This window comes from Triticum urartu, chromosome 1 (genome assembly GCF_003073215.2).
Source record: "Triticum urartu cultivar G1812 chromosome 1, Tu2.1, whole genome shotgun sequence".
Taxonomy (NCBI): domain Eukaryota; kingdom Viridiplantae; phylum Streptophyta; class Magnoliopsida; order Poales; family Poaceae; genus Triticum; species Triticum urartu.
In genome coordinates this window covers 376,586,007-376,603,679 of record NC_053022.1, presented here as the reverse complement: position 1 = coordinate 376,603,679, position 17,673 = coordinate 376,586,007, and the positions used below count along the sequence as shown (strand labels likewise).

Sequence of the window (17,673 nt, the reverse complement as noted above, 5' to 3'; positions counted from 1 at the left end):
GGGCGAACGAAGTGGCTCGTCTGGTTGGAGTTGCTCTTTATGTTTATGCTGAAAGAAACATCCTATACCCCAAAGTTGATGAACTTATTGATCTGTTGATGGGCCACTCGAATGAAACACTCATTCGGGCATCTCCAACAGCAACCCGTAAAAAACCACCCGCATCCGTCCGCAGACACGAGGGGACCAGTCCGCGGACACGGATGCGGGAGGCAGCCGTCCAACGCTAGCCGCATACATTTTCACAATAGCTCAAATCAACCGGATGAAATTCGTGCAAACAAGTCCCGATTTCATATAAACATGGCCTGCATTGATATAAACATACTAGATTTCATGTAAACATGACGGATTTCATTACAAATACATCAAACCGGTCCTAGGCGGGCTCTGGAGTATAATTAATACCTAATCTAAATGATCGTTGGTGTCTGATATGTCTTCAAAGTATCTATAATTATGAAGTATTCATGCCATGTTTACAACAATTTTATATGGTTTGGGTGCAATTTTATATGATTTAAATGGTGCTAACCCGGACTGACGTTGTTTTCAGCAGAACTACCTTGGTGTTGTTTTTTATGCAGAAATAAAAGTTCTCGGAATGGGCTGAAACTTTTCGACGATTTTTTTTGAACAAAAGAGACCCTTGAAGCTTCCTGGGAGGACCAGAAGAGGCACGAGGTGCCCGCTGTCGATGTCTCGCGTGTGTCACCGGTATCCTTCTTGAAGGTGAACCCTAGCGCGGCCACCTTCTTTGCGGTGACGGTGTTGAACATGGAGGAGATGACGCGGTTGATGAACCAGCTCTTCTGGCAATCGTTGATGCCGATGACCTGCCTCTAGTAATCCGCCACCTAGGGGAGGCCGTAGCACTCGTAGATGTAGACGAGGTTGAGGATGTCCTTCAGGAAGCACGAGCTGCTCAAGCCGACACAGGCCGAGAGGAAGGCAGGAAGCGCGAGCCGATGCGCGAGTCCTTCCGATGGACTAGGCCACCTCCGTGACGTCGGTGCTGATGGCCTCGCACAATGCGGAGATGGCGCTCACCGAGGGGATGCGCTGCGCGAGGAAGGCATTGGCAGCGAGCTTGAACAGATCGGACGACCAGAGGTTGGTGGTGATGATGCGGTCCTCGGGCCCCCTGTGAGCGTATACGTCCTTGAGGACCTTCCCGGCGGCCTGCCCCGTCGGGCTTCTCCCGGTCACCGATGAGGAAGAGGTGGAGCGCGTGTAGATCCTACACTGCGGTACTCTCAGCGAGGAACTCCGGGCTGGACAGGACGCCACGGCCAGTGTGGGCGAGGATCTTCTCGATGGCCTTGGCGGTCTTGACGGGCACGGTGAACTTCTTGAACATGATCTTGTTGGAGTGGGAGATGTTGCTGATCATGCGTGCGGCGCTCACCCAACAGGTGAGATCATTGGCCTTGCCGGTGCCGAGGCCGCGACTTTTGGTGGGAGGGGGAGGGGTGTTGATGGAGACGGAGATGAAATCCGCCTCGCCTACGTCGGTGCTGAAGAATAGGTTGCGGCCGCGGCACTGCTTGATGATGTCGTCCAGTCTGGTCCGCCTCACCGACGTTGTGCTGCACTCCGATGATGAAGAAGAGGTTGCGGTCGCGACACTACTTGGCGATGTCATGAAGGTCGGGGGCGTAGATGGGGAGCCTGTCACTATTGCAGCCGGCGATTTGTGCCTTGGAGATGTGTATTAAACCGATGTTTACGAGAGAAATTAGAGGAGGCGTGGGACGAAGAGTTGGACTACAATTATTAGTTGGACTACACTAAGACTATCCACAGTGGGAGTAATATAGATGGTAACATCACACATCTCTAGACAAAACAGATGATGTGACAAGTAATTAATGAAAAAAGAAAGGTATGTGGTAACATAGCTAGTTACTGTATCACACATATCAAGACAAGATAAATTTATAACCTAATAAAAAAAGTGTTGCATAACAACACACATATGTTACTCTCCACTACAGAGGTAGTAACATAGACTAGTAACATATGCATGTTACTAGTCTAAGTTACCCATTGTGACTAGTCTAAAAGGCCACGTTGAGAGGGGACTTCCACGTACCGGGAAAGACCAAGATGAACAGAAGGAACAAAAAACGAAGTGGACACAACACGCAAACGTTATTTATTCAAGTGTAGCTTGATTTTTTTGCGTGAGAAGTGTAGGTTGCTTACTAATGTATGTCTGGACTTTTCTGCGAAAATTACGCGACGGTGAAAGATTAGGGCAAGCACCCAGGAGCGAACCCATCGCTGAAGGGAACAGCCAGTTGGGCCAGGTCACGCACGCGGAAAACACCAGCCTGTTCCCTGTTTTTTTTCACCTTTTTTGCTTTCTTTTTTAATTGTGTTCATACTTTAAAATATTTTAAATATATATATCACAAAAATAATCTTCAAAAAAAATTTGAAACATGTTGAACAAGTACTTGAAAAATATTGAACAAGTATATGAAAAAATGTTATTTCAAAAAAATGTTGATCATGTATAATTTTTTTGAAAAATGTTGAAAAAATATTTAAAAAATGTTGATTATGTATATAAAAATATTGAAAAAGTATTTGAGAACATGTTGAACAGGTATTTGAAAAATGTTGAACAAGTATATAAGAATGTAGAATGAGAAACAAAAAATCAAAGAAAAATAGAAAGACAAAAAATAAACAAAATAATCCAAAGAAAAAATATTGATTGTGTATTGAAAAAAATGTTAATCTTCTATTTGAAAAATGTTAGTTAAGCATTTGAAAAACGTGTATAGGAAAAATGTTGATCACATATTAGAAAAATGTTAAATTTCTATTGAAAAAGTGTTAAACTTGTATTAGAACATTGTTGTTGACATATACAAAAAATGTATAATGAAAACCAAAAGCCCAAGAAAACCAAAGAAATGAAAAATGAAAAAGAAACAAAATAAAACAAAAAAACTGAAGAAACAAGTGCAAGAAAAGGAAAAAATAGAAACAAAAAAAGTGGAGAAAACTGAATAAAACAGAAAAAAATGGAGAAGAGAAAAAAAACAAAGGAAATAGAAACCGAAGAAAACATAAGAAATGGAGAAAATGAAAGAAAGAACAAATCAGTAAAAATGTAGAATGAAATGAAGAATAAACAATGAAAAAAAGGAAAACAAAAACCCTGGAAAAAGAAATAAAAAACCGACTTTTTTCCCTATAATTAGATTGCACCCTGGTACTAAACGTGAACGCCTCAATACACACCATCGGGTAGGGATGGGCATATAAACCGATGACCGAAGTACCGAACCGAACTAACCGTGACCGAACCCGAAGGCACCGAAACCGAATTCTTTAGTCATAAATTCGGTCAGCCAATTTGGAAAACCGAACTTCCTTAGGTCAATTTGGGAGTACGTATTGAGTAACCGAATACACCGAAGTACCGAAGAAATCGATCGACTCTTGAGAAACCCACGTAGCAACAGCCCACACAGCCCAACTACTGGGCCTGGAGAACGATAAATCTTTCTCGCAATCCCTGTAGCATCGCAATTCCGCATCGGCACCTCGACCCACGAGGCCACGACCGTAACCTAGCTGCCGCTCGCTACTCTCTCCACCGCCGCCCCCTACCTTCTACTTCTACACATCCCCGCGGCCGACGGCGTGCTCCACATCCACCTCTTGGCCTCTCCACCCCGCTGACGACAGCGGTACTGCTGCTCGTGAAGATGGAAGATGACCGGCGAGGCGCCGACCATCTTCTCAATTGAAGCCCGATGTGCAGATTCGAGATGTATGTGACGGACGGTGGAAAGACGAGAGCGGGGAGCCGCACGGTCTCACAGATTTGGGGATCTGATTTTCAAGAGCAGGGGCAGATATGGATGAGGTAACGGAGGCGGCGCATGAATTGCTGCTTGTAATTAGAGTGTATTTTTCCTATAATCGATATTCGGCGATGTCATATGTGCTGGCCGCCTGGATCTCTGTTGCTTGCACAATTTTCTTTTTGTCAGTTGTGCTCGAGACTGATTCTGTTTTGTTTTTGAGCCAAATCTCAAGTCTGGCGCTTATCGGTCATAACTGAGACCGGAACCGAAGTCTACAGTACCGAAACTCTCGGTTAGTATTTTTCTAGGAAACCGTTCGGTCAACAAAATCTGAAAATCGAATCTTTAGACAACCCGAAGCACCGAACCGATCGGTTCGGGGGAACCGAATGCCAGGGGAGCTCTGCAGGCGCCTGATGGCACTACCGGCGCTCGCAAGCGACGCCTAGTGGGCCGGCCCACCAACTACTCAATAAGGAAACGCGAAAAAAGGGAACTAATCAAAATATGGCATCGTTGGGATTCAAACCCAACACCTCAACATCCGAGGCCTAACGCAATAATGACTAGACCATCCTAACTCTTGTATACTACAAGAAAACTGCCCAATGTATAATCAATATAAATTACTTTGAAAAGGTAAATTTGAAAATAAGATCATTCATTTTAGAAAAGTTCATTGAATTTTAAAAATATTTCACTGATTTTGGAAAAAAAGTAATTATTTTTGAAAAAAAGTTCATCGATTTTGGAAAGAGTTCATCGAATTTTAAAAGAGTTTATGAACTATGAAAAGAGTTCAACGATTGTGAAAAAAGTTCATCGATTTGGAAAAAGGTTCATCAATTTTAAAAAAATCGTTCAAATTAGCAATTGAAAGAAGTAAAAAGAATAAAAAACCAAACAAAACCATTCCAAAGAAAAAACAAAAAAGGAAAAAGAATAAAAAAGAACAAGACCGTTCAGATTAAAAAAAAGAAAGACGAAAAAAGAAATAGAAAAAAAAGGACGTAAGTAGAAAAGGTGAAGAAGCTGTAGCTGAGCAACTTAGACTAGACGGTGGGGTGGTTAGTGCATCACGCTAATCACCGTGAGGACCCCGGATTGCAGAAACAGTGATAACCGGCGCCTGCAGCTCAAATAGGATTGCCATCGGGATCGGGGAGACCCAGTTCGAATCCTGGTGCTACAACCGGGCCATGAATTTGATCTTTTTCAGCACAAGGGCCATGAATCTGATAGGAACGATACTTAACACGACGGCCCGTTAAACCTCGGCGGAACCGTCGAGAAGAAACAACCCATCCGTTGCCGTCTTCCTCCTGCGAAAGGAAAGCAGATAAGAGGAACCTCTCCCCCATCTCCCCGCTGAGCGAAGCAACCGAGCAAAACCCTCCCCTTCCCCCCCTAGAACCTTCCGGGCGCATCCACCAGCATCCTCCTCCCAATGGCCCCCTCCCTCCTCGCCGCCGCCGCCTCCGCCTCGCCCTTCCTCCTCCACGGCGCCGCCGGAAGCGCCAGCCGCAGGCCGGTCGCCTCCGGTCGCCGCGCCGCATCCTCCGTGCGCGTGCACGCCGCCATCAAGTGCGACCCTTCCAAGGTGAACGCCGCCGCGCCGCCGTGGAGTCGCGTCTGCTCAACTAATCATTTACCTTTCTGGTAGGATCTGTGGTTCAGAGGTCTGACCCTCTGCTGATTCTCCTGGTCTTCGTTTTGTCAGGTGGAGCCGCAGTCCGACCGGGTGCTCGTCCGTCTCGAGACTATCCCAGAGGTCTCTCCGCTGCGAACCAGTGTCTTTTGGTTTGCCGAATTTACTTTGTTTATTTGTTTGTTCCCATTGGTTGCTTGCTGGTTGGTGGTGTGTATTTCCCACCTGCAGTGCTTCTAGATTTCTAGTCGAATGAATCCTTCCAACTATAGCGCTGCACACTGGTGAACAAATGACACCGAAATTGTAAAAAAAAAAGCTGTCATAAGTGGTCACGCTTTGAGATAGTGAAACGCTAAATTTGGGCTCCAGCTATATCCTTCACAATTTGTAGTGTTTCCCCACTTCTGAACTTGTTTCAATTCAGTTAAGCTGGAACTTGGATCGTATATGCACGGAGCTTATAGAAAAATACATAACCTTGTGGTGATACGACCATCGAGCCCTATACCCTTGGGATAGTAAGAAATAATAATCGGGTGTTTCGTAATGCTTATACGTACGTGTAAGTAGTTGGACATGCTGTGGATCCAGTAGGCTGGAAAATTCCATTTCTTAGAGAGTAGCACTAAATCAGTATCACTGTTTGTCTACTTGTATAGAAGCAATATTTTCTTTGCCTAGGCTATATCACTGCATATTTTGGTGATTTAACGTGCTTTCTATTTTATGTTACGAGTAAAGTTTATAGGAGATTTTTTTTCCACGTCTGGCTGATTGTTTTAAGGGAACTGTTTGAACTGCAGAAATCTGCTGGGGGAGTCCTGCTACCAAAATCTGCTGTTAAATTCGAGAGATATTTGATGGGCGAGGTAACATTTTAGGTCACTATAAGCTTCTGCTGTAGTAACTTTATCAGGTTACACTCACAATCTTTCTCTGTTGAGGCAGATTTTATCGGTCGGTGTTGATGTTAGTGAAGTTGAAGCTGGAAAGAAGGTGAGCGGATTTTTTTTCTCTCAAGGGCCTCCTTTTAATGCCTGTCCAAGCTTTTCACAAACAAAGGAGCACCGAATGCTTGCACACGAAGCAAGTGTATGCTTTGCACGTTGGTCCTTGTGCTGTTAATATAGCATCCATATAATCTTCCTGCAGTGCTGCTTCTTTTGGATTCTGGAATTATGTTAATGAAAATTGGGAGTTGGGATGTTAGTGTTGCATAAAACGAATGGTGGTTATTTTCAGTTTGGGTTGCTTGCTTTTGCCTGTATTTACCAACACAAGTTATAGATGTGACAACACACTTCATCTATAAGAAAATGCGCTCCATGTCTAGATACTGCCCTTTAGTGGCTAAAAAGTGAGCTAGTGGCCATTGCTGGGCTAGCATAACCATGTTGAAATATAAACAAGGCTTGTTGTCTGAAAAAAGCGCTCATGGTAACCTGCAAGGCGCAACCACCAAGCAATCACACTATATTTTTATGTTCAACACCATATACCGTGAAGAATAGTTGCCTCAAATTAGCTGAAAATGACCTCCATGATCAGTGAAGCCTTCTCAAAGCTTCCTACATGAGAAATTCGCTTTCCTTTTATTGACTTGGTGGTGTATGCATATCTTTCTTTAGTTACGCAACTAGCACATGCAAGGTTTGCCTATATTATAGGACAAGGTGTGTTGAGCCTTCTAGGAAAGAAACTGACATGCATATTTTTTGTGTGTGCATTGAACAGGGATGCTTTGAATGCCAAATGTGTTTATGTTTTCTGATCAATGTCATGTTAAACTAAGTATGGTTTTGAAGAAATACAGCAGTGCATGTTGTTCTTTTTTGCTGTTTTTATCCTCCTGTGAGATGATATGAAAACAGTATGCTGCATATATCTGATAACACCTCTGCTTGGTTGTTCAATTTTCTGTCTGTTAGTTTATTATTATGTACTCCCTCCGTTCCTAAATATTTGTCTTTCTAGAGATTTCAACAAGTGACTACATACGGAGCAAAATGAGTGAATCTACACTCTAAAGTATGTCCATATACATCCGTATGTGGTAGTGCATTTGAAATCTCTAAAAAGACAAATATTTAGGAACGGAGGGAGTATCTGCAATGCTTCCTGCTCTCACACTTGCCACACGTTACTTACAATTTTCTTCTATCAGCTTCGATGGCTAACATAGGTGTTTCATGTATATATTCCTTTATACTAATATTAGTATTTAGCACCTGCGATTTTCTGACCATGTTCTGCTTGTGATTGGTGCAGGTTCTCTTCTCTGACATAAACGCTTACGAGGTAAACTAGTGTCTCCCGTGTAACTGAATGTTTTTTGTGGGTTTGTCATGGCGGCAACGCCTCCTGGTTCATTGTTATGTGACTGTTCATTGTGTTGATCCATTCCTACAGGTGGACCTGGGAACAGAAGAGAAGCACTGCTTCTGCCGGGAGTCGGATCTCTTGGCTGTCGTCGCATGAGCCTACTCTTAAATTCTAGTGTGGTGCACACATGCTCCAAATGCCTTATCTCAGTTGCGCAAGCTTTTGCTAGCTTGAACTCTTTCTTTTGATGATCATGGGTTGAGTGATTGATGAGTTTTAGATACAGGTGCTTCATTTGTTGCCAAAAGACCGGGGGCACGGTGATTTAATTTTACTCATACCCACGTGCATTTTCCCTCTAGTAATGGTACCCTGAAACCCTGACCTTAATGCAAAACGATATTTGGAATGTGAGACGAGATGCGTTGCTGGTACGTAATACCTTGGCATGTGAGTGTGAGACCCCGTGCCATGGCTGCACATGAAGCCTTTTTCCTAGCTAAGCTAGCTTGCCATGCTAATTGGCTCATGGATTGACTTGTGACTTTCTAGCCAGATCCGGAAGTTCAGTGGGCTGAGGCATCATCATGGGCACATGACCGTGTGCAGTCCAGATGTGCTTACGATCTCGTCTGACCTAAGGACTGGAATGTTTGGTTAGCTTTAGGCATGTCGCAAGTCAATTCACGCAGTAGAAACCACCCGGCCAGAAAACATGGCAGGCATAACCCGGATGAGCCAAACTTCTGCGCAAAATCAAATTACAGCGTCTCAAACGACAGCAAGTGGCAAAAAATTTAAATCATAGTGTTCCAAACGTGGTCTCACATACATCATAGTTTGTTGCAGCTACTTCAGCATCCTATGGAGTATGGATGTGGCTGGTGACCTTGGCACGTTGAACAGCTGAACTGCAGAGGACGAACTGACCAAGCCTTAACTCACCGCAACAAATAGCAGTGACAGATACAGGGAGGCAGGCCTGCCCTAGACTCTTTGGGATGCACATACTGTAAGGGTTTGTTGCATGGGAAAGTCCAGTTCGTGTTCGAATCCGGGCACATGCCCAGCCACCGTTTCACCACATGTTGCACCCGGGGCGCGGAATCCATCGGCGCGCGCATGTAACCATTTGACTCGGCCGAATAGTTTAGCCAAGTGTTCCGTTTAATCTATTGAGCCAAGTACTACGCCCACCACCAAAGCCTGCGGATTTCAGAGGCGGTGCACATGTTTCTGCCTGATTTGATGAACTGGCTGTAGATCTTGCTGGGGAATTATGCCGAGGGCGCACGCTGTTATCATCAATTCGGCATTCCTTCATTTGCGGATCTTACGCGTACATGGGTCAAATGATTAGCTCATTTTAGCTAGTTGAATTGGTTTCAACCAATGAGGCCGGTGATTGAAAAGTGAATACAGTCTTCCTTGATTAAGAAGCATAAGTAACCCCAACAAAAAAAGAGAGAAGCATGGGTAAGTAACATACTGTGGAGAAAGTGGTCAATGATGGGCATGGGCATGGCATATGCATATCCGGCAACAGGAGATCAAGTTCATTGAAACGGTGTGTGGCCCATCTAATTGACCTGCAGCCTGTTTAGTCAGTTTCCTAGTTTTTCCAGTGTGCTTGCTGACATTGGGTTTACTTGCTGCTGATTTGCATAATAAAACTCAAGCCTTTGGATGAACTGACGCCGGTCAGTTGTCTTGTACTCCAGTGATAACTGGCTGATGTGAAGTACCTCGATCGAGTAGATCAAATCGTAGAGATATGTAAATAGAGGTGTGAGTAACAGGTAACAAGTTTTTTTTTGAGGCAAGTAACAGGCAACAAGCGGTTAACAACATTAAAAAACGATAAAGTACTATTACTACAGAGCATAGTATTAGAACTAGCGAACAATGGCTTGACCCATGCCTACCAGGGTTCAATTGCCATAAGGACCCATGCGCGGGAGTTTTCCTATTTTTTTCCCCGAGGATCAAGTTTGGTGTATGATGAAGTAGTGCCCATATTCTAAAGGGTTCGGGTAAGCCAGGAGGCACATAACTAACCATGTCCCCCCCCCCCCATTGCGGGCGAAGCCGGACAACGGCAGGACTAGGCCTCATGTGACCTCACTGTGGTGCACGCCCCCGTGGTGGATGGTGTGTGGTGGACTATGATAGCTTCAACTTCTAGCATGGCGCAGACGTGGGAAAGGCATTTTTTGCGGCAAGGAGACTAGGTAGTGTTCGGCCTGGTTGGCTGCGACCTTCCAGGCAGCTCTTGTTGTGTGCTACTCTAGCATCTAGCCGTTGCCGGCGCTAGTGACGATGACGTTCTCGAGTATCGTTCCCTTCTTGATGGTATCATCGAGGCGATGCTCTCCTTTGCATCTTCGAGGGTAACCTTAGATCCACGCGATCAGACGATGGAGACTCTTTCACATCGTCTATCTCCTTGGGGGCGTCGGTAAGACAACTTGTGAAGATGGCGGTGATGGTGTCAGGGCTTATGGATGCACGTTGGTTGTGAGGCTGAAGTTGCAGACGCCGATGCCTTGTCTAGATGTTTCCCTACTTTGGGTGTTTGAGGCATGGAGGTGGTGGGTAGTGGCGATCCATCACGCTGGTGTGGCGTTGACAAGGTGGTGTAGATGGTCAGGCCATGGATGCCCGGATGTCATTTGTGGCGATAGATCATGGACCTGGTAGCGCAGTGACGGCTCGTGGTGTATTGGCTAGGACTGGTGGACAATGCTAGATTTACCACCGACATACACTTGAGTCAGAGGAGTGGGATCGCCGAAGCGTCTCCAATATGAGATTTTGGTGGTATCGTCTTTTCTTGCCAGTTTGATCCTTGACAAATGTTCTTGGCTTCATAGACGACTCTTGGTGGTAGGCTGCTTACCTGGAGTGTGCACGGTTTTTGTTATGTCCACTTCTAGATCGTGTTTGCTTGCATCATCGCCATTGGGTTTGCAACTACTAGGGTGGATCATTGTAAACTTTTTTCCTTTTCCCTACCCTTTTTCTTCCGCCTAGACATAACTTTGGTCTTAGGCGACTTTACTCGTTACAACGTGATCATTGATTACATGCATCTTAGTGATGTAGAGACTCAATGTGTGCATAGGGCATGTTTGATTGCCGTTCCACCCCAGCCTGACTCAATGAAGCCCAGCTTAGTAGAAACAGCCTAAAAACCAACATCTATAACTTGTTTGGTTGCGTGCATCTTGCTTACCTGCATTAGGGGATAGCTTTGCGCAAGTTGTTTGGTTGCCTGCATTGTCTCAACTCACACATAAGCATGATGTTGGGTTGCACATAGGGTGGAAGGTGTGCTAACCTTGTACCCTATGTGGCGAGGTTACCTTACACACGATCACAGCTACCACACCAACACCACAACACTGCAATGGCGACGAACTGCACGATGATGATCAAAGTCTTCACCCCAAAGTGTGGCGCCGCCTTGCCAACTTCAACCTTGCATGCCTGCTTTCGCACAAACTTGGTGTAAGCATTTTTTTCCGCCTGCCTAGTCTTAAACCCTCTGTGGCTGTTGTCGCTGGACCTTGAAACGTGTTGGTTGCAAGCTTTCCATGAACCGTAAACCCCTGGTGCCCTCTCGACAAACACCGCATACCACTTGTCCTAGCAGTGCACGGAGAGCAAGAGTTCAAGCATCAAGCAATGAAGCACACAAACAACAAGCAATGTAGAAGTAGAGAACTAGTAAGCATGCATGATCATATGGCATAGCAAGTTCAACCTAGCACTACTATGGTGTCATCCTACCACCACCACATCCAAAAGAGGGTGTCGTTCTACCACCGTAAGTTCTTGATCACCCCGAGGATCACCGTGAGGGGTTAGTATATACCACCTCACCAAAATATACAGACCATCAAATTGTTTTCAAGCCCTAGCTACACAAAATATACATCGTCATCGTCATCATCGTCCTTGTCGCCATCGCTATCGCCATCGTCGTCGAGGATCATGCACGCGGTAACCAAGCAGCAAGCTCTAGTAGTAGTGCTTGCCCAGCCAGCTCCTGAGCCAGAGCACCCTGTGGGCGTCTGCCATGGGAACAAAACCAACACCCTGGGCCTTGTTGTCCAGTAGGTGGCTTAGAGCTGCCATGAGCGCCTCATCAGTGAAGCCACCTTGCTCCATGACAGTACTATACAGGTCAGAGTGGACGTCGATGGACTTGCTCTCCCTGATGGTTTTTTCCACCTTCTTGACGGCTTCAGTCATGCTGGTGAAGACACTGATCTCCTTCTCCATCAGGCCGACCCTCTTCCTCTTCCTATCGAGCATAGGGACATGCTCAAATGGCTTGCCAGGGCCATCAAATACTGCCTCTACGTCCGTGGTTTCTGGGAACTCCTGCATGGGAGAACCGAGAGGCTCACCGGAGCCCATGGCATGCTTGCCAGTTGTCAGCCTGAAGGAGAAGATGTGTTGCATCTAGTTGTAGTTCTGGATGGGTGTGTTGAGGAGCTCAGCGTCTTTGGGATGGTCCTAAGAAAGAAGCACAAATGTTGTCAGTTGCGAGTAGGCAATGCTAGTCAGTGTGAAAAACAAGGGGGCGGTGAGCTAACCGTGACATGGCTGGTGTAGTGCTCTATCTCCAGAACGATCGAGCAAGTGTTCTGATTCCATGAGGCGCCGCTAAGGTCTTTGAGCTTGGACACTTGGATCCATCGAGCTCTCCACTTCTTGAGGTGGTTGTACACCTGGGTGTTAGTCACCTCCTGGCCACAGAACTCGAACACATGTTCGCAACCGTGTTCAAGCGCACCTCCTTGAAGCCCTTGTCAGTCCTAACCCCACTAGAGATGAGCTCACATATCTTGTTCAGCATGAACGTGGACATGAACGGCTGCCACTTCATATTGTTCCCCATATCATCCTTCTTTGCCTTTGTGGCTGCCGTCAATGTAGTGGCATCAACAGTTGGCTCAACGAGCACAACGGGTACAAAAAGAAAACCAGCAGGTGATACCTCGAACACATCTGAATCGGGAGGCATCTGCCCATCGAGGGAGGGCTAGGAGTCCTTGACATATGACGTACCGTACTGGCTGTCAGACAGAACAAGGGCCTGACTAAGATCTTGGGTCTGCATGGTCATGTCTTATAATCGTAGCACACATTGACAGTGAGCATAACACACACAGTACCGAACGATCTATGAAAGGAGGAGCACACATGACAACTATCTATGAATCCATTGTGTTCATCACTATCATACTACTCTACCGTGCTAAAAATCCACCACCAATATCTAACGCAACATCACAATCTACCGCATTTACAGTAAGCATAGCACACGAACTGGACGAATCAACCTTACCACATGCTTGCACATCAAACCCTATGATCACATGCTCTCAGATCTAGCTACAACGAACAGAGAGAAGAGGGTGATTGAACCCACAGAGGCCATGGTTGCAACTCGAGGTGGATGCGGGAATGGTCAGAGAAGTTGAGGATAGGAGTCGCTACCGTCGTGGACCGCAGGCCGGTGAAGGAGCGCCGCTTACCTGCTCGTCAGTGCCGATGTGCGTCGGCGGGAAAGCTCGAAAGGGGGGAGAAGGGTGACCGGACTTTGCGCGGTGAGAGGAGGGAGCTAAATGTTGGAAATATGCCCTAGAGGCAATAATAAAATGGTTATTATTATATTTCCTTGTTCATGATAATTGGCTATTGTTCATGCTATAATTGTGTTATCCGGAAATCGTAATACATGTGTGAATACATAGACCACAACATGTCCCTAGTGAGCCTCTAGTTGACTAGCTCATTGATCAATAGATGGTTACGGTTTCCTGACCATGGACATTGGATGTCATTGATAACAGGATCACATCATTAGGAGAATGATGTGATGGACAAGACCCAATCCTAAGCATAGCACAAAATCGTGTAGTTCGTCTGCTAAAGCTTTTCTAATGTCAAGTATCATTTCCTTAGACCATGAGATTGTGCAACTCCCGGATACCATAGGGATGCTTTGGTGTGCCAAACGTCACAACGTAACTGGGTGGCTATAAAGGTGCGCTACGGGTATCTCCGAAAGTGTCTGTTGGGTTGGTACGAATCGAGACTGGGATTTGTCGCTCCGTGTGACGGAGAGGTATCTCTGGGCCCACTCGGTAGGACATCATCATAATGAGCTCAATGTGATCAAGGAGTTGATCACGGGATGATGTGTTATGGATCAAGAAAAGGAGACTTGCCGGTAATGAGATTGAACAAGGTATAGGAATACCGACGATCGAATCTCAGGCAAGTATCATACCGGTAGACAAAGGGAATTGTATACGGGATTGATTGAATCCTTGACATCGTGGTTCATCCGATAAGATCATCGTGGAACATGTAGGAGCTAACATAGGTATCCAGATCACGCTGTTGGTTATTGACCAGAGAGATGTCTCGGTCATGTCTGCATGCCTCCCGAACCCGTAGGGTCTACACACTTAGGTTCGATGACGCTAGGGTTATAGGGAAAGTTTGTACGTGGTTACCGAATGTTGTTTGGAGTCCTGGATGAGATTCCAGACGTCACGAGGAGTTCCAGAATGGTCCAGAGGTAAAAAATAATATATAGAAAGTGAGGTTTTGACCACCGGAAGTGTTTCGGGCGTCACCGGTAATGTACCGGGACCACCGGAGGGTTCCGGGGGTCCATCGGGAGGGGCCACTAGCCCCGGAGGCTTGCATGGGCCAAGAGTGGGAAGGGACCAGCCCCTGAGTGGGCTGGTGCGCCTCCCACCAGGGCCCAAGGTGCAGCTAGGAGGGGAAAGGGGGAAACCCTAGGCGCAGATGGGCCTAAGGCCCATCCTAGGGCGCCCCCTCTCTCCCCCTCTTGGCCGCCCCCTCCATCCCATCTAGGGCTGCTGCCCCCTAGGGGTGGGAACCCTAGAGGGGGCACACCCTCCTCCCCTCCTCCTATAAATAGTTGGGTTTTGGGGGCTGCCAAAGACGCGAGTCTCTCTCTCTCTCTCTCGGCGCAGCCCTACCTCTCCACATCCTCGTTCTCCGTAGTGCTTGGCGAAGCCCTACTGGAAACCAAGCTGATCCACCACCACCACGACGTCGTGCTGCTGCTAGAGTTGTCTTCCCCAACCTCTCCCTTCTCCTTACTGGATCAAGGCGCGGGAGACGTCACCGGGCTGCACGTGTGTTGAACGCGGAGGCGCCGTTGTTCGGCGCTTAGATCGGAATCGACAGCGATCTAAATCGATGCGTGTACGACTCCTCCAACCGCGTTCTTTCAACGCTTCCGCATCGCGATCTTCAAGGGTATGAAGATGCACTCCCCTCTCTCTCGTTGCTAGTCTCTCCATAGATTGATCTTGGTGATGCGTAGAATTTTTTTAATTTCTGCAACGATCCCCAACAGTGGCATCATGAGCTAGGTCTATGCGTAGTTTCTATGCACGAGTAGAACACAAGATGATGTGGCCGTTGACTTTGTCAATTTACTTTCCGTTACTACTCTTATCTTGATTCGGTGGCATCGTGGGATGAAGCGGCCCAGACCGACCTTACACGTACGCTTACATGAGTCTGGTTCCACCGACTGACATGCACTGGTTGCATAAGGTGGCTAGTGGGTGTATGTCTCTCCCACTTTAGTCGGATCAGATTCGATGAAAAGGGTCCTTATGAAGGGTAAATAGAAATTGGCATATCACGTTGTGGTTTTGGCGTAGGTAAGAAACGTTCTTGCTAGAGACCTATAGCAGCCACGTAAAAACTTGCAACAACAATTAGAGGACGTCTAACTTGTTCTTGCAGCATATGCCGTGTGATGTGATATGGCCAAAAGGATCTGATGAATGATATATGTGATGTATGAGATTGATCATGTTCTTGTAATAGGAATCACGACTTGCATGTTGATGAGTATGACAACCGGCAGGGGCCATAGGAGTTGTCTTAATTTATTATATGACCTGCGTGTCAATGAAAATGCCATGTAATTACTTTACTTTATTGCTAACCGTTAGCCATAGTAGTAGAAGTAATAGTTGGCGAGGCAACTTCATGAAGACACGATGATGGAGATCATGGTGTCATGCTGGTGACGATGATGATCATGGTGAAGGAAATATGCCCTAGAGGCAATAATAAAGTTATTATTTATTTCCTTATATCATGATAAATGTTTATTATTCATGCTAGAATTGTATTAACCGGAAACGTAATACTTGTGTGAATACATAGACAAACAAAGTGTCACTAGTATGCCTCTACTTGACTAGCTCGTTAATCGAAGATGGTTATGTTTCCTAACCATAGACATGAGTTGTCATTTGATTAACGGGATCACATCATTAGGAGAATGATGTGATTGACATGACCCATTCCATTAGCTTAGCACCCGATCGTTTAGTATGTTGCTATTGCTTTCTTCATGACTTATACATGTTCTTATGACTATGAGATTATGCAACTCCCGTTTACCGGAGGAACACTTTTTGTGCTACCAAACGTCACAACGTAACTGGGTGATTATAAAGGTGCTCTACAGGTGTCTCCAAAGGTACATGTTGGGTTGGCGTATTTCGAGATTAGGATTTGTCGCTCCGATTGTCGGAGAGGTATCTCTGGGCCCTCTCGGTAATACACATCACTTAAGCCTTGCAAGCAATGCAACTAATAAGTTAGTTGCAAGATGATGTATTACGGAACGAGTAAAGAGACTTGCCGGTAACGAGATTGAACTAGGTATTGAGATACCGACGATCGAATCTCGGGCAAGTAACATACCGATGACAAAGGGAACAACATATGTTGTTATGCGGTCTAACCGATAAAGATCTTCGTAGAATATGTAGGAGCCAATATGAGCATCCAGGTTCCACTATTGGTTATTGACCGGAGATGTGTCTCGGTCATGTCTACATTGTTCTCGAACCCGTAGGGTCCGCACGCTTAACGTTACGATGACAGTTTCATTATGAGTTTATATATTTTGATGTACCGAAGGTTGTTCGGAGTCCCGGATGTGATCACGGACTTGACGAGGAGTCTCGAAATGGTCGAGACATAAAGATCAATATATTGGACGACTATATTTGGACACCGGAAAGGTTCTGGGTAAGATTGGGACAATACCGGATCACCGGGAGGTTATCGGAACCCCCCGGGAGGTATATGGGCCTTATTGGGCCTTAGTGGAAAGGAGGGGAAAGGAGCAAGGGAGAGGGCGCCCCCCCCACAAGCCCAATCCGAATTGGGAGGGGGGCCGGCCCCCCTTTCCTTCCTCCCTCCTTCCTCTTCCTTCCCTCTCCTACTCCTAATAGGAAAAAGGGGAGTCCTACTCCCGGTGGGCGCGCCACCCTCCTTGGCCGGCCCCCTCCTCCACTCCTTTATATACGGGGGCAGGGGGGCACCCCAGAGACACAACAATTGATCATTGATCTCTTAGCCGTGTGCTGTGCCCCCTCCACGATAATCCTCGATAATATTGTAGCGGTGCTTAGGCGAATCCCTGCGACAGTAGAACATCAAGATCGTCACCACGCCGTCGTGCTGACGGAACTCATCCCCGACACTTTGCTGGATCGGAGTCCGGGGATCGTCATCGAGCTGAACGTGTGCAAAAACTCGGAGGTGCCGTAGTTTCGGTGCTTGATCGGTCGGGCCGTGAAGACGTACGACTACATCAACCGCGTTGTTATAACGCTTCCGCTTCCGGTCTATGAGGGTACGTAGACAACACTCTCCCCTCTCGTTGTTGTGCATCACCATGATCTTGCATGTGTGTAGGAATTTTTTTGAAATTACTACGTTCCCCAACACATGGCGCCCCGAAGATGGAGATCAAAAGGAGCAAAATGATATTGGCCA

At 46.3% G+C, this 17,673-nt stretch overlaps 1 protein-coding gene and 1 pseudogene across 1 annotated transcript; one reads left to right on the top strand and one right to left on the bottom strand.

Moving 5' to 3' along the window:
• Positions 1-293: 293 nt before the first annotated feature.
• On the bottom strand, positions 294-3,758 carry LOC125532873 (annotated as a pseudogene).
• Positions 3,759-5,118: 1,360 nt separating this feature from the next.
• Positions 5,119-8,217, top strand: LOC125513518 (10 kDa chaperonin 1, chloroplastic-like). Its single transcript, XM_048678651.1, has 6 exons — positions 5,119-5,430; positions 5,551-5,601; positions 6,285-6,350; positions 6,430-6,477; positions 7,750-7,779; positions 7,891-8,217. The coding sequence occupies exons 1-6, from the start codon at positions 5,278-5,280 to the stop codon at positions 7,957-7,959; spliced, it is 417 nt and encodes a 138-aa protein (XP_048534608.1). The 5' UTR covers positions 5,119-5,277; the 3' UTR covers positions 7,960-8,217.
• The last annotated feature ends 9,456 nt before the right edge of the window (positions 8,218-17,673 follow it).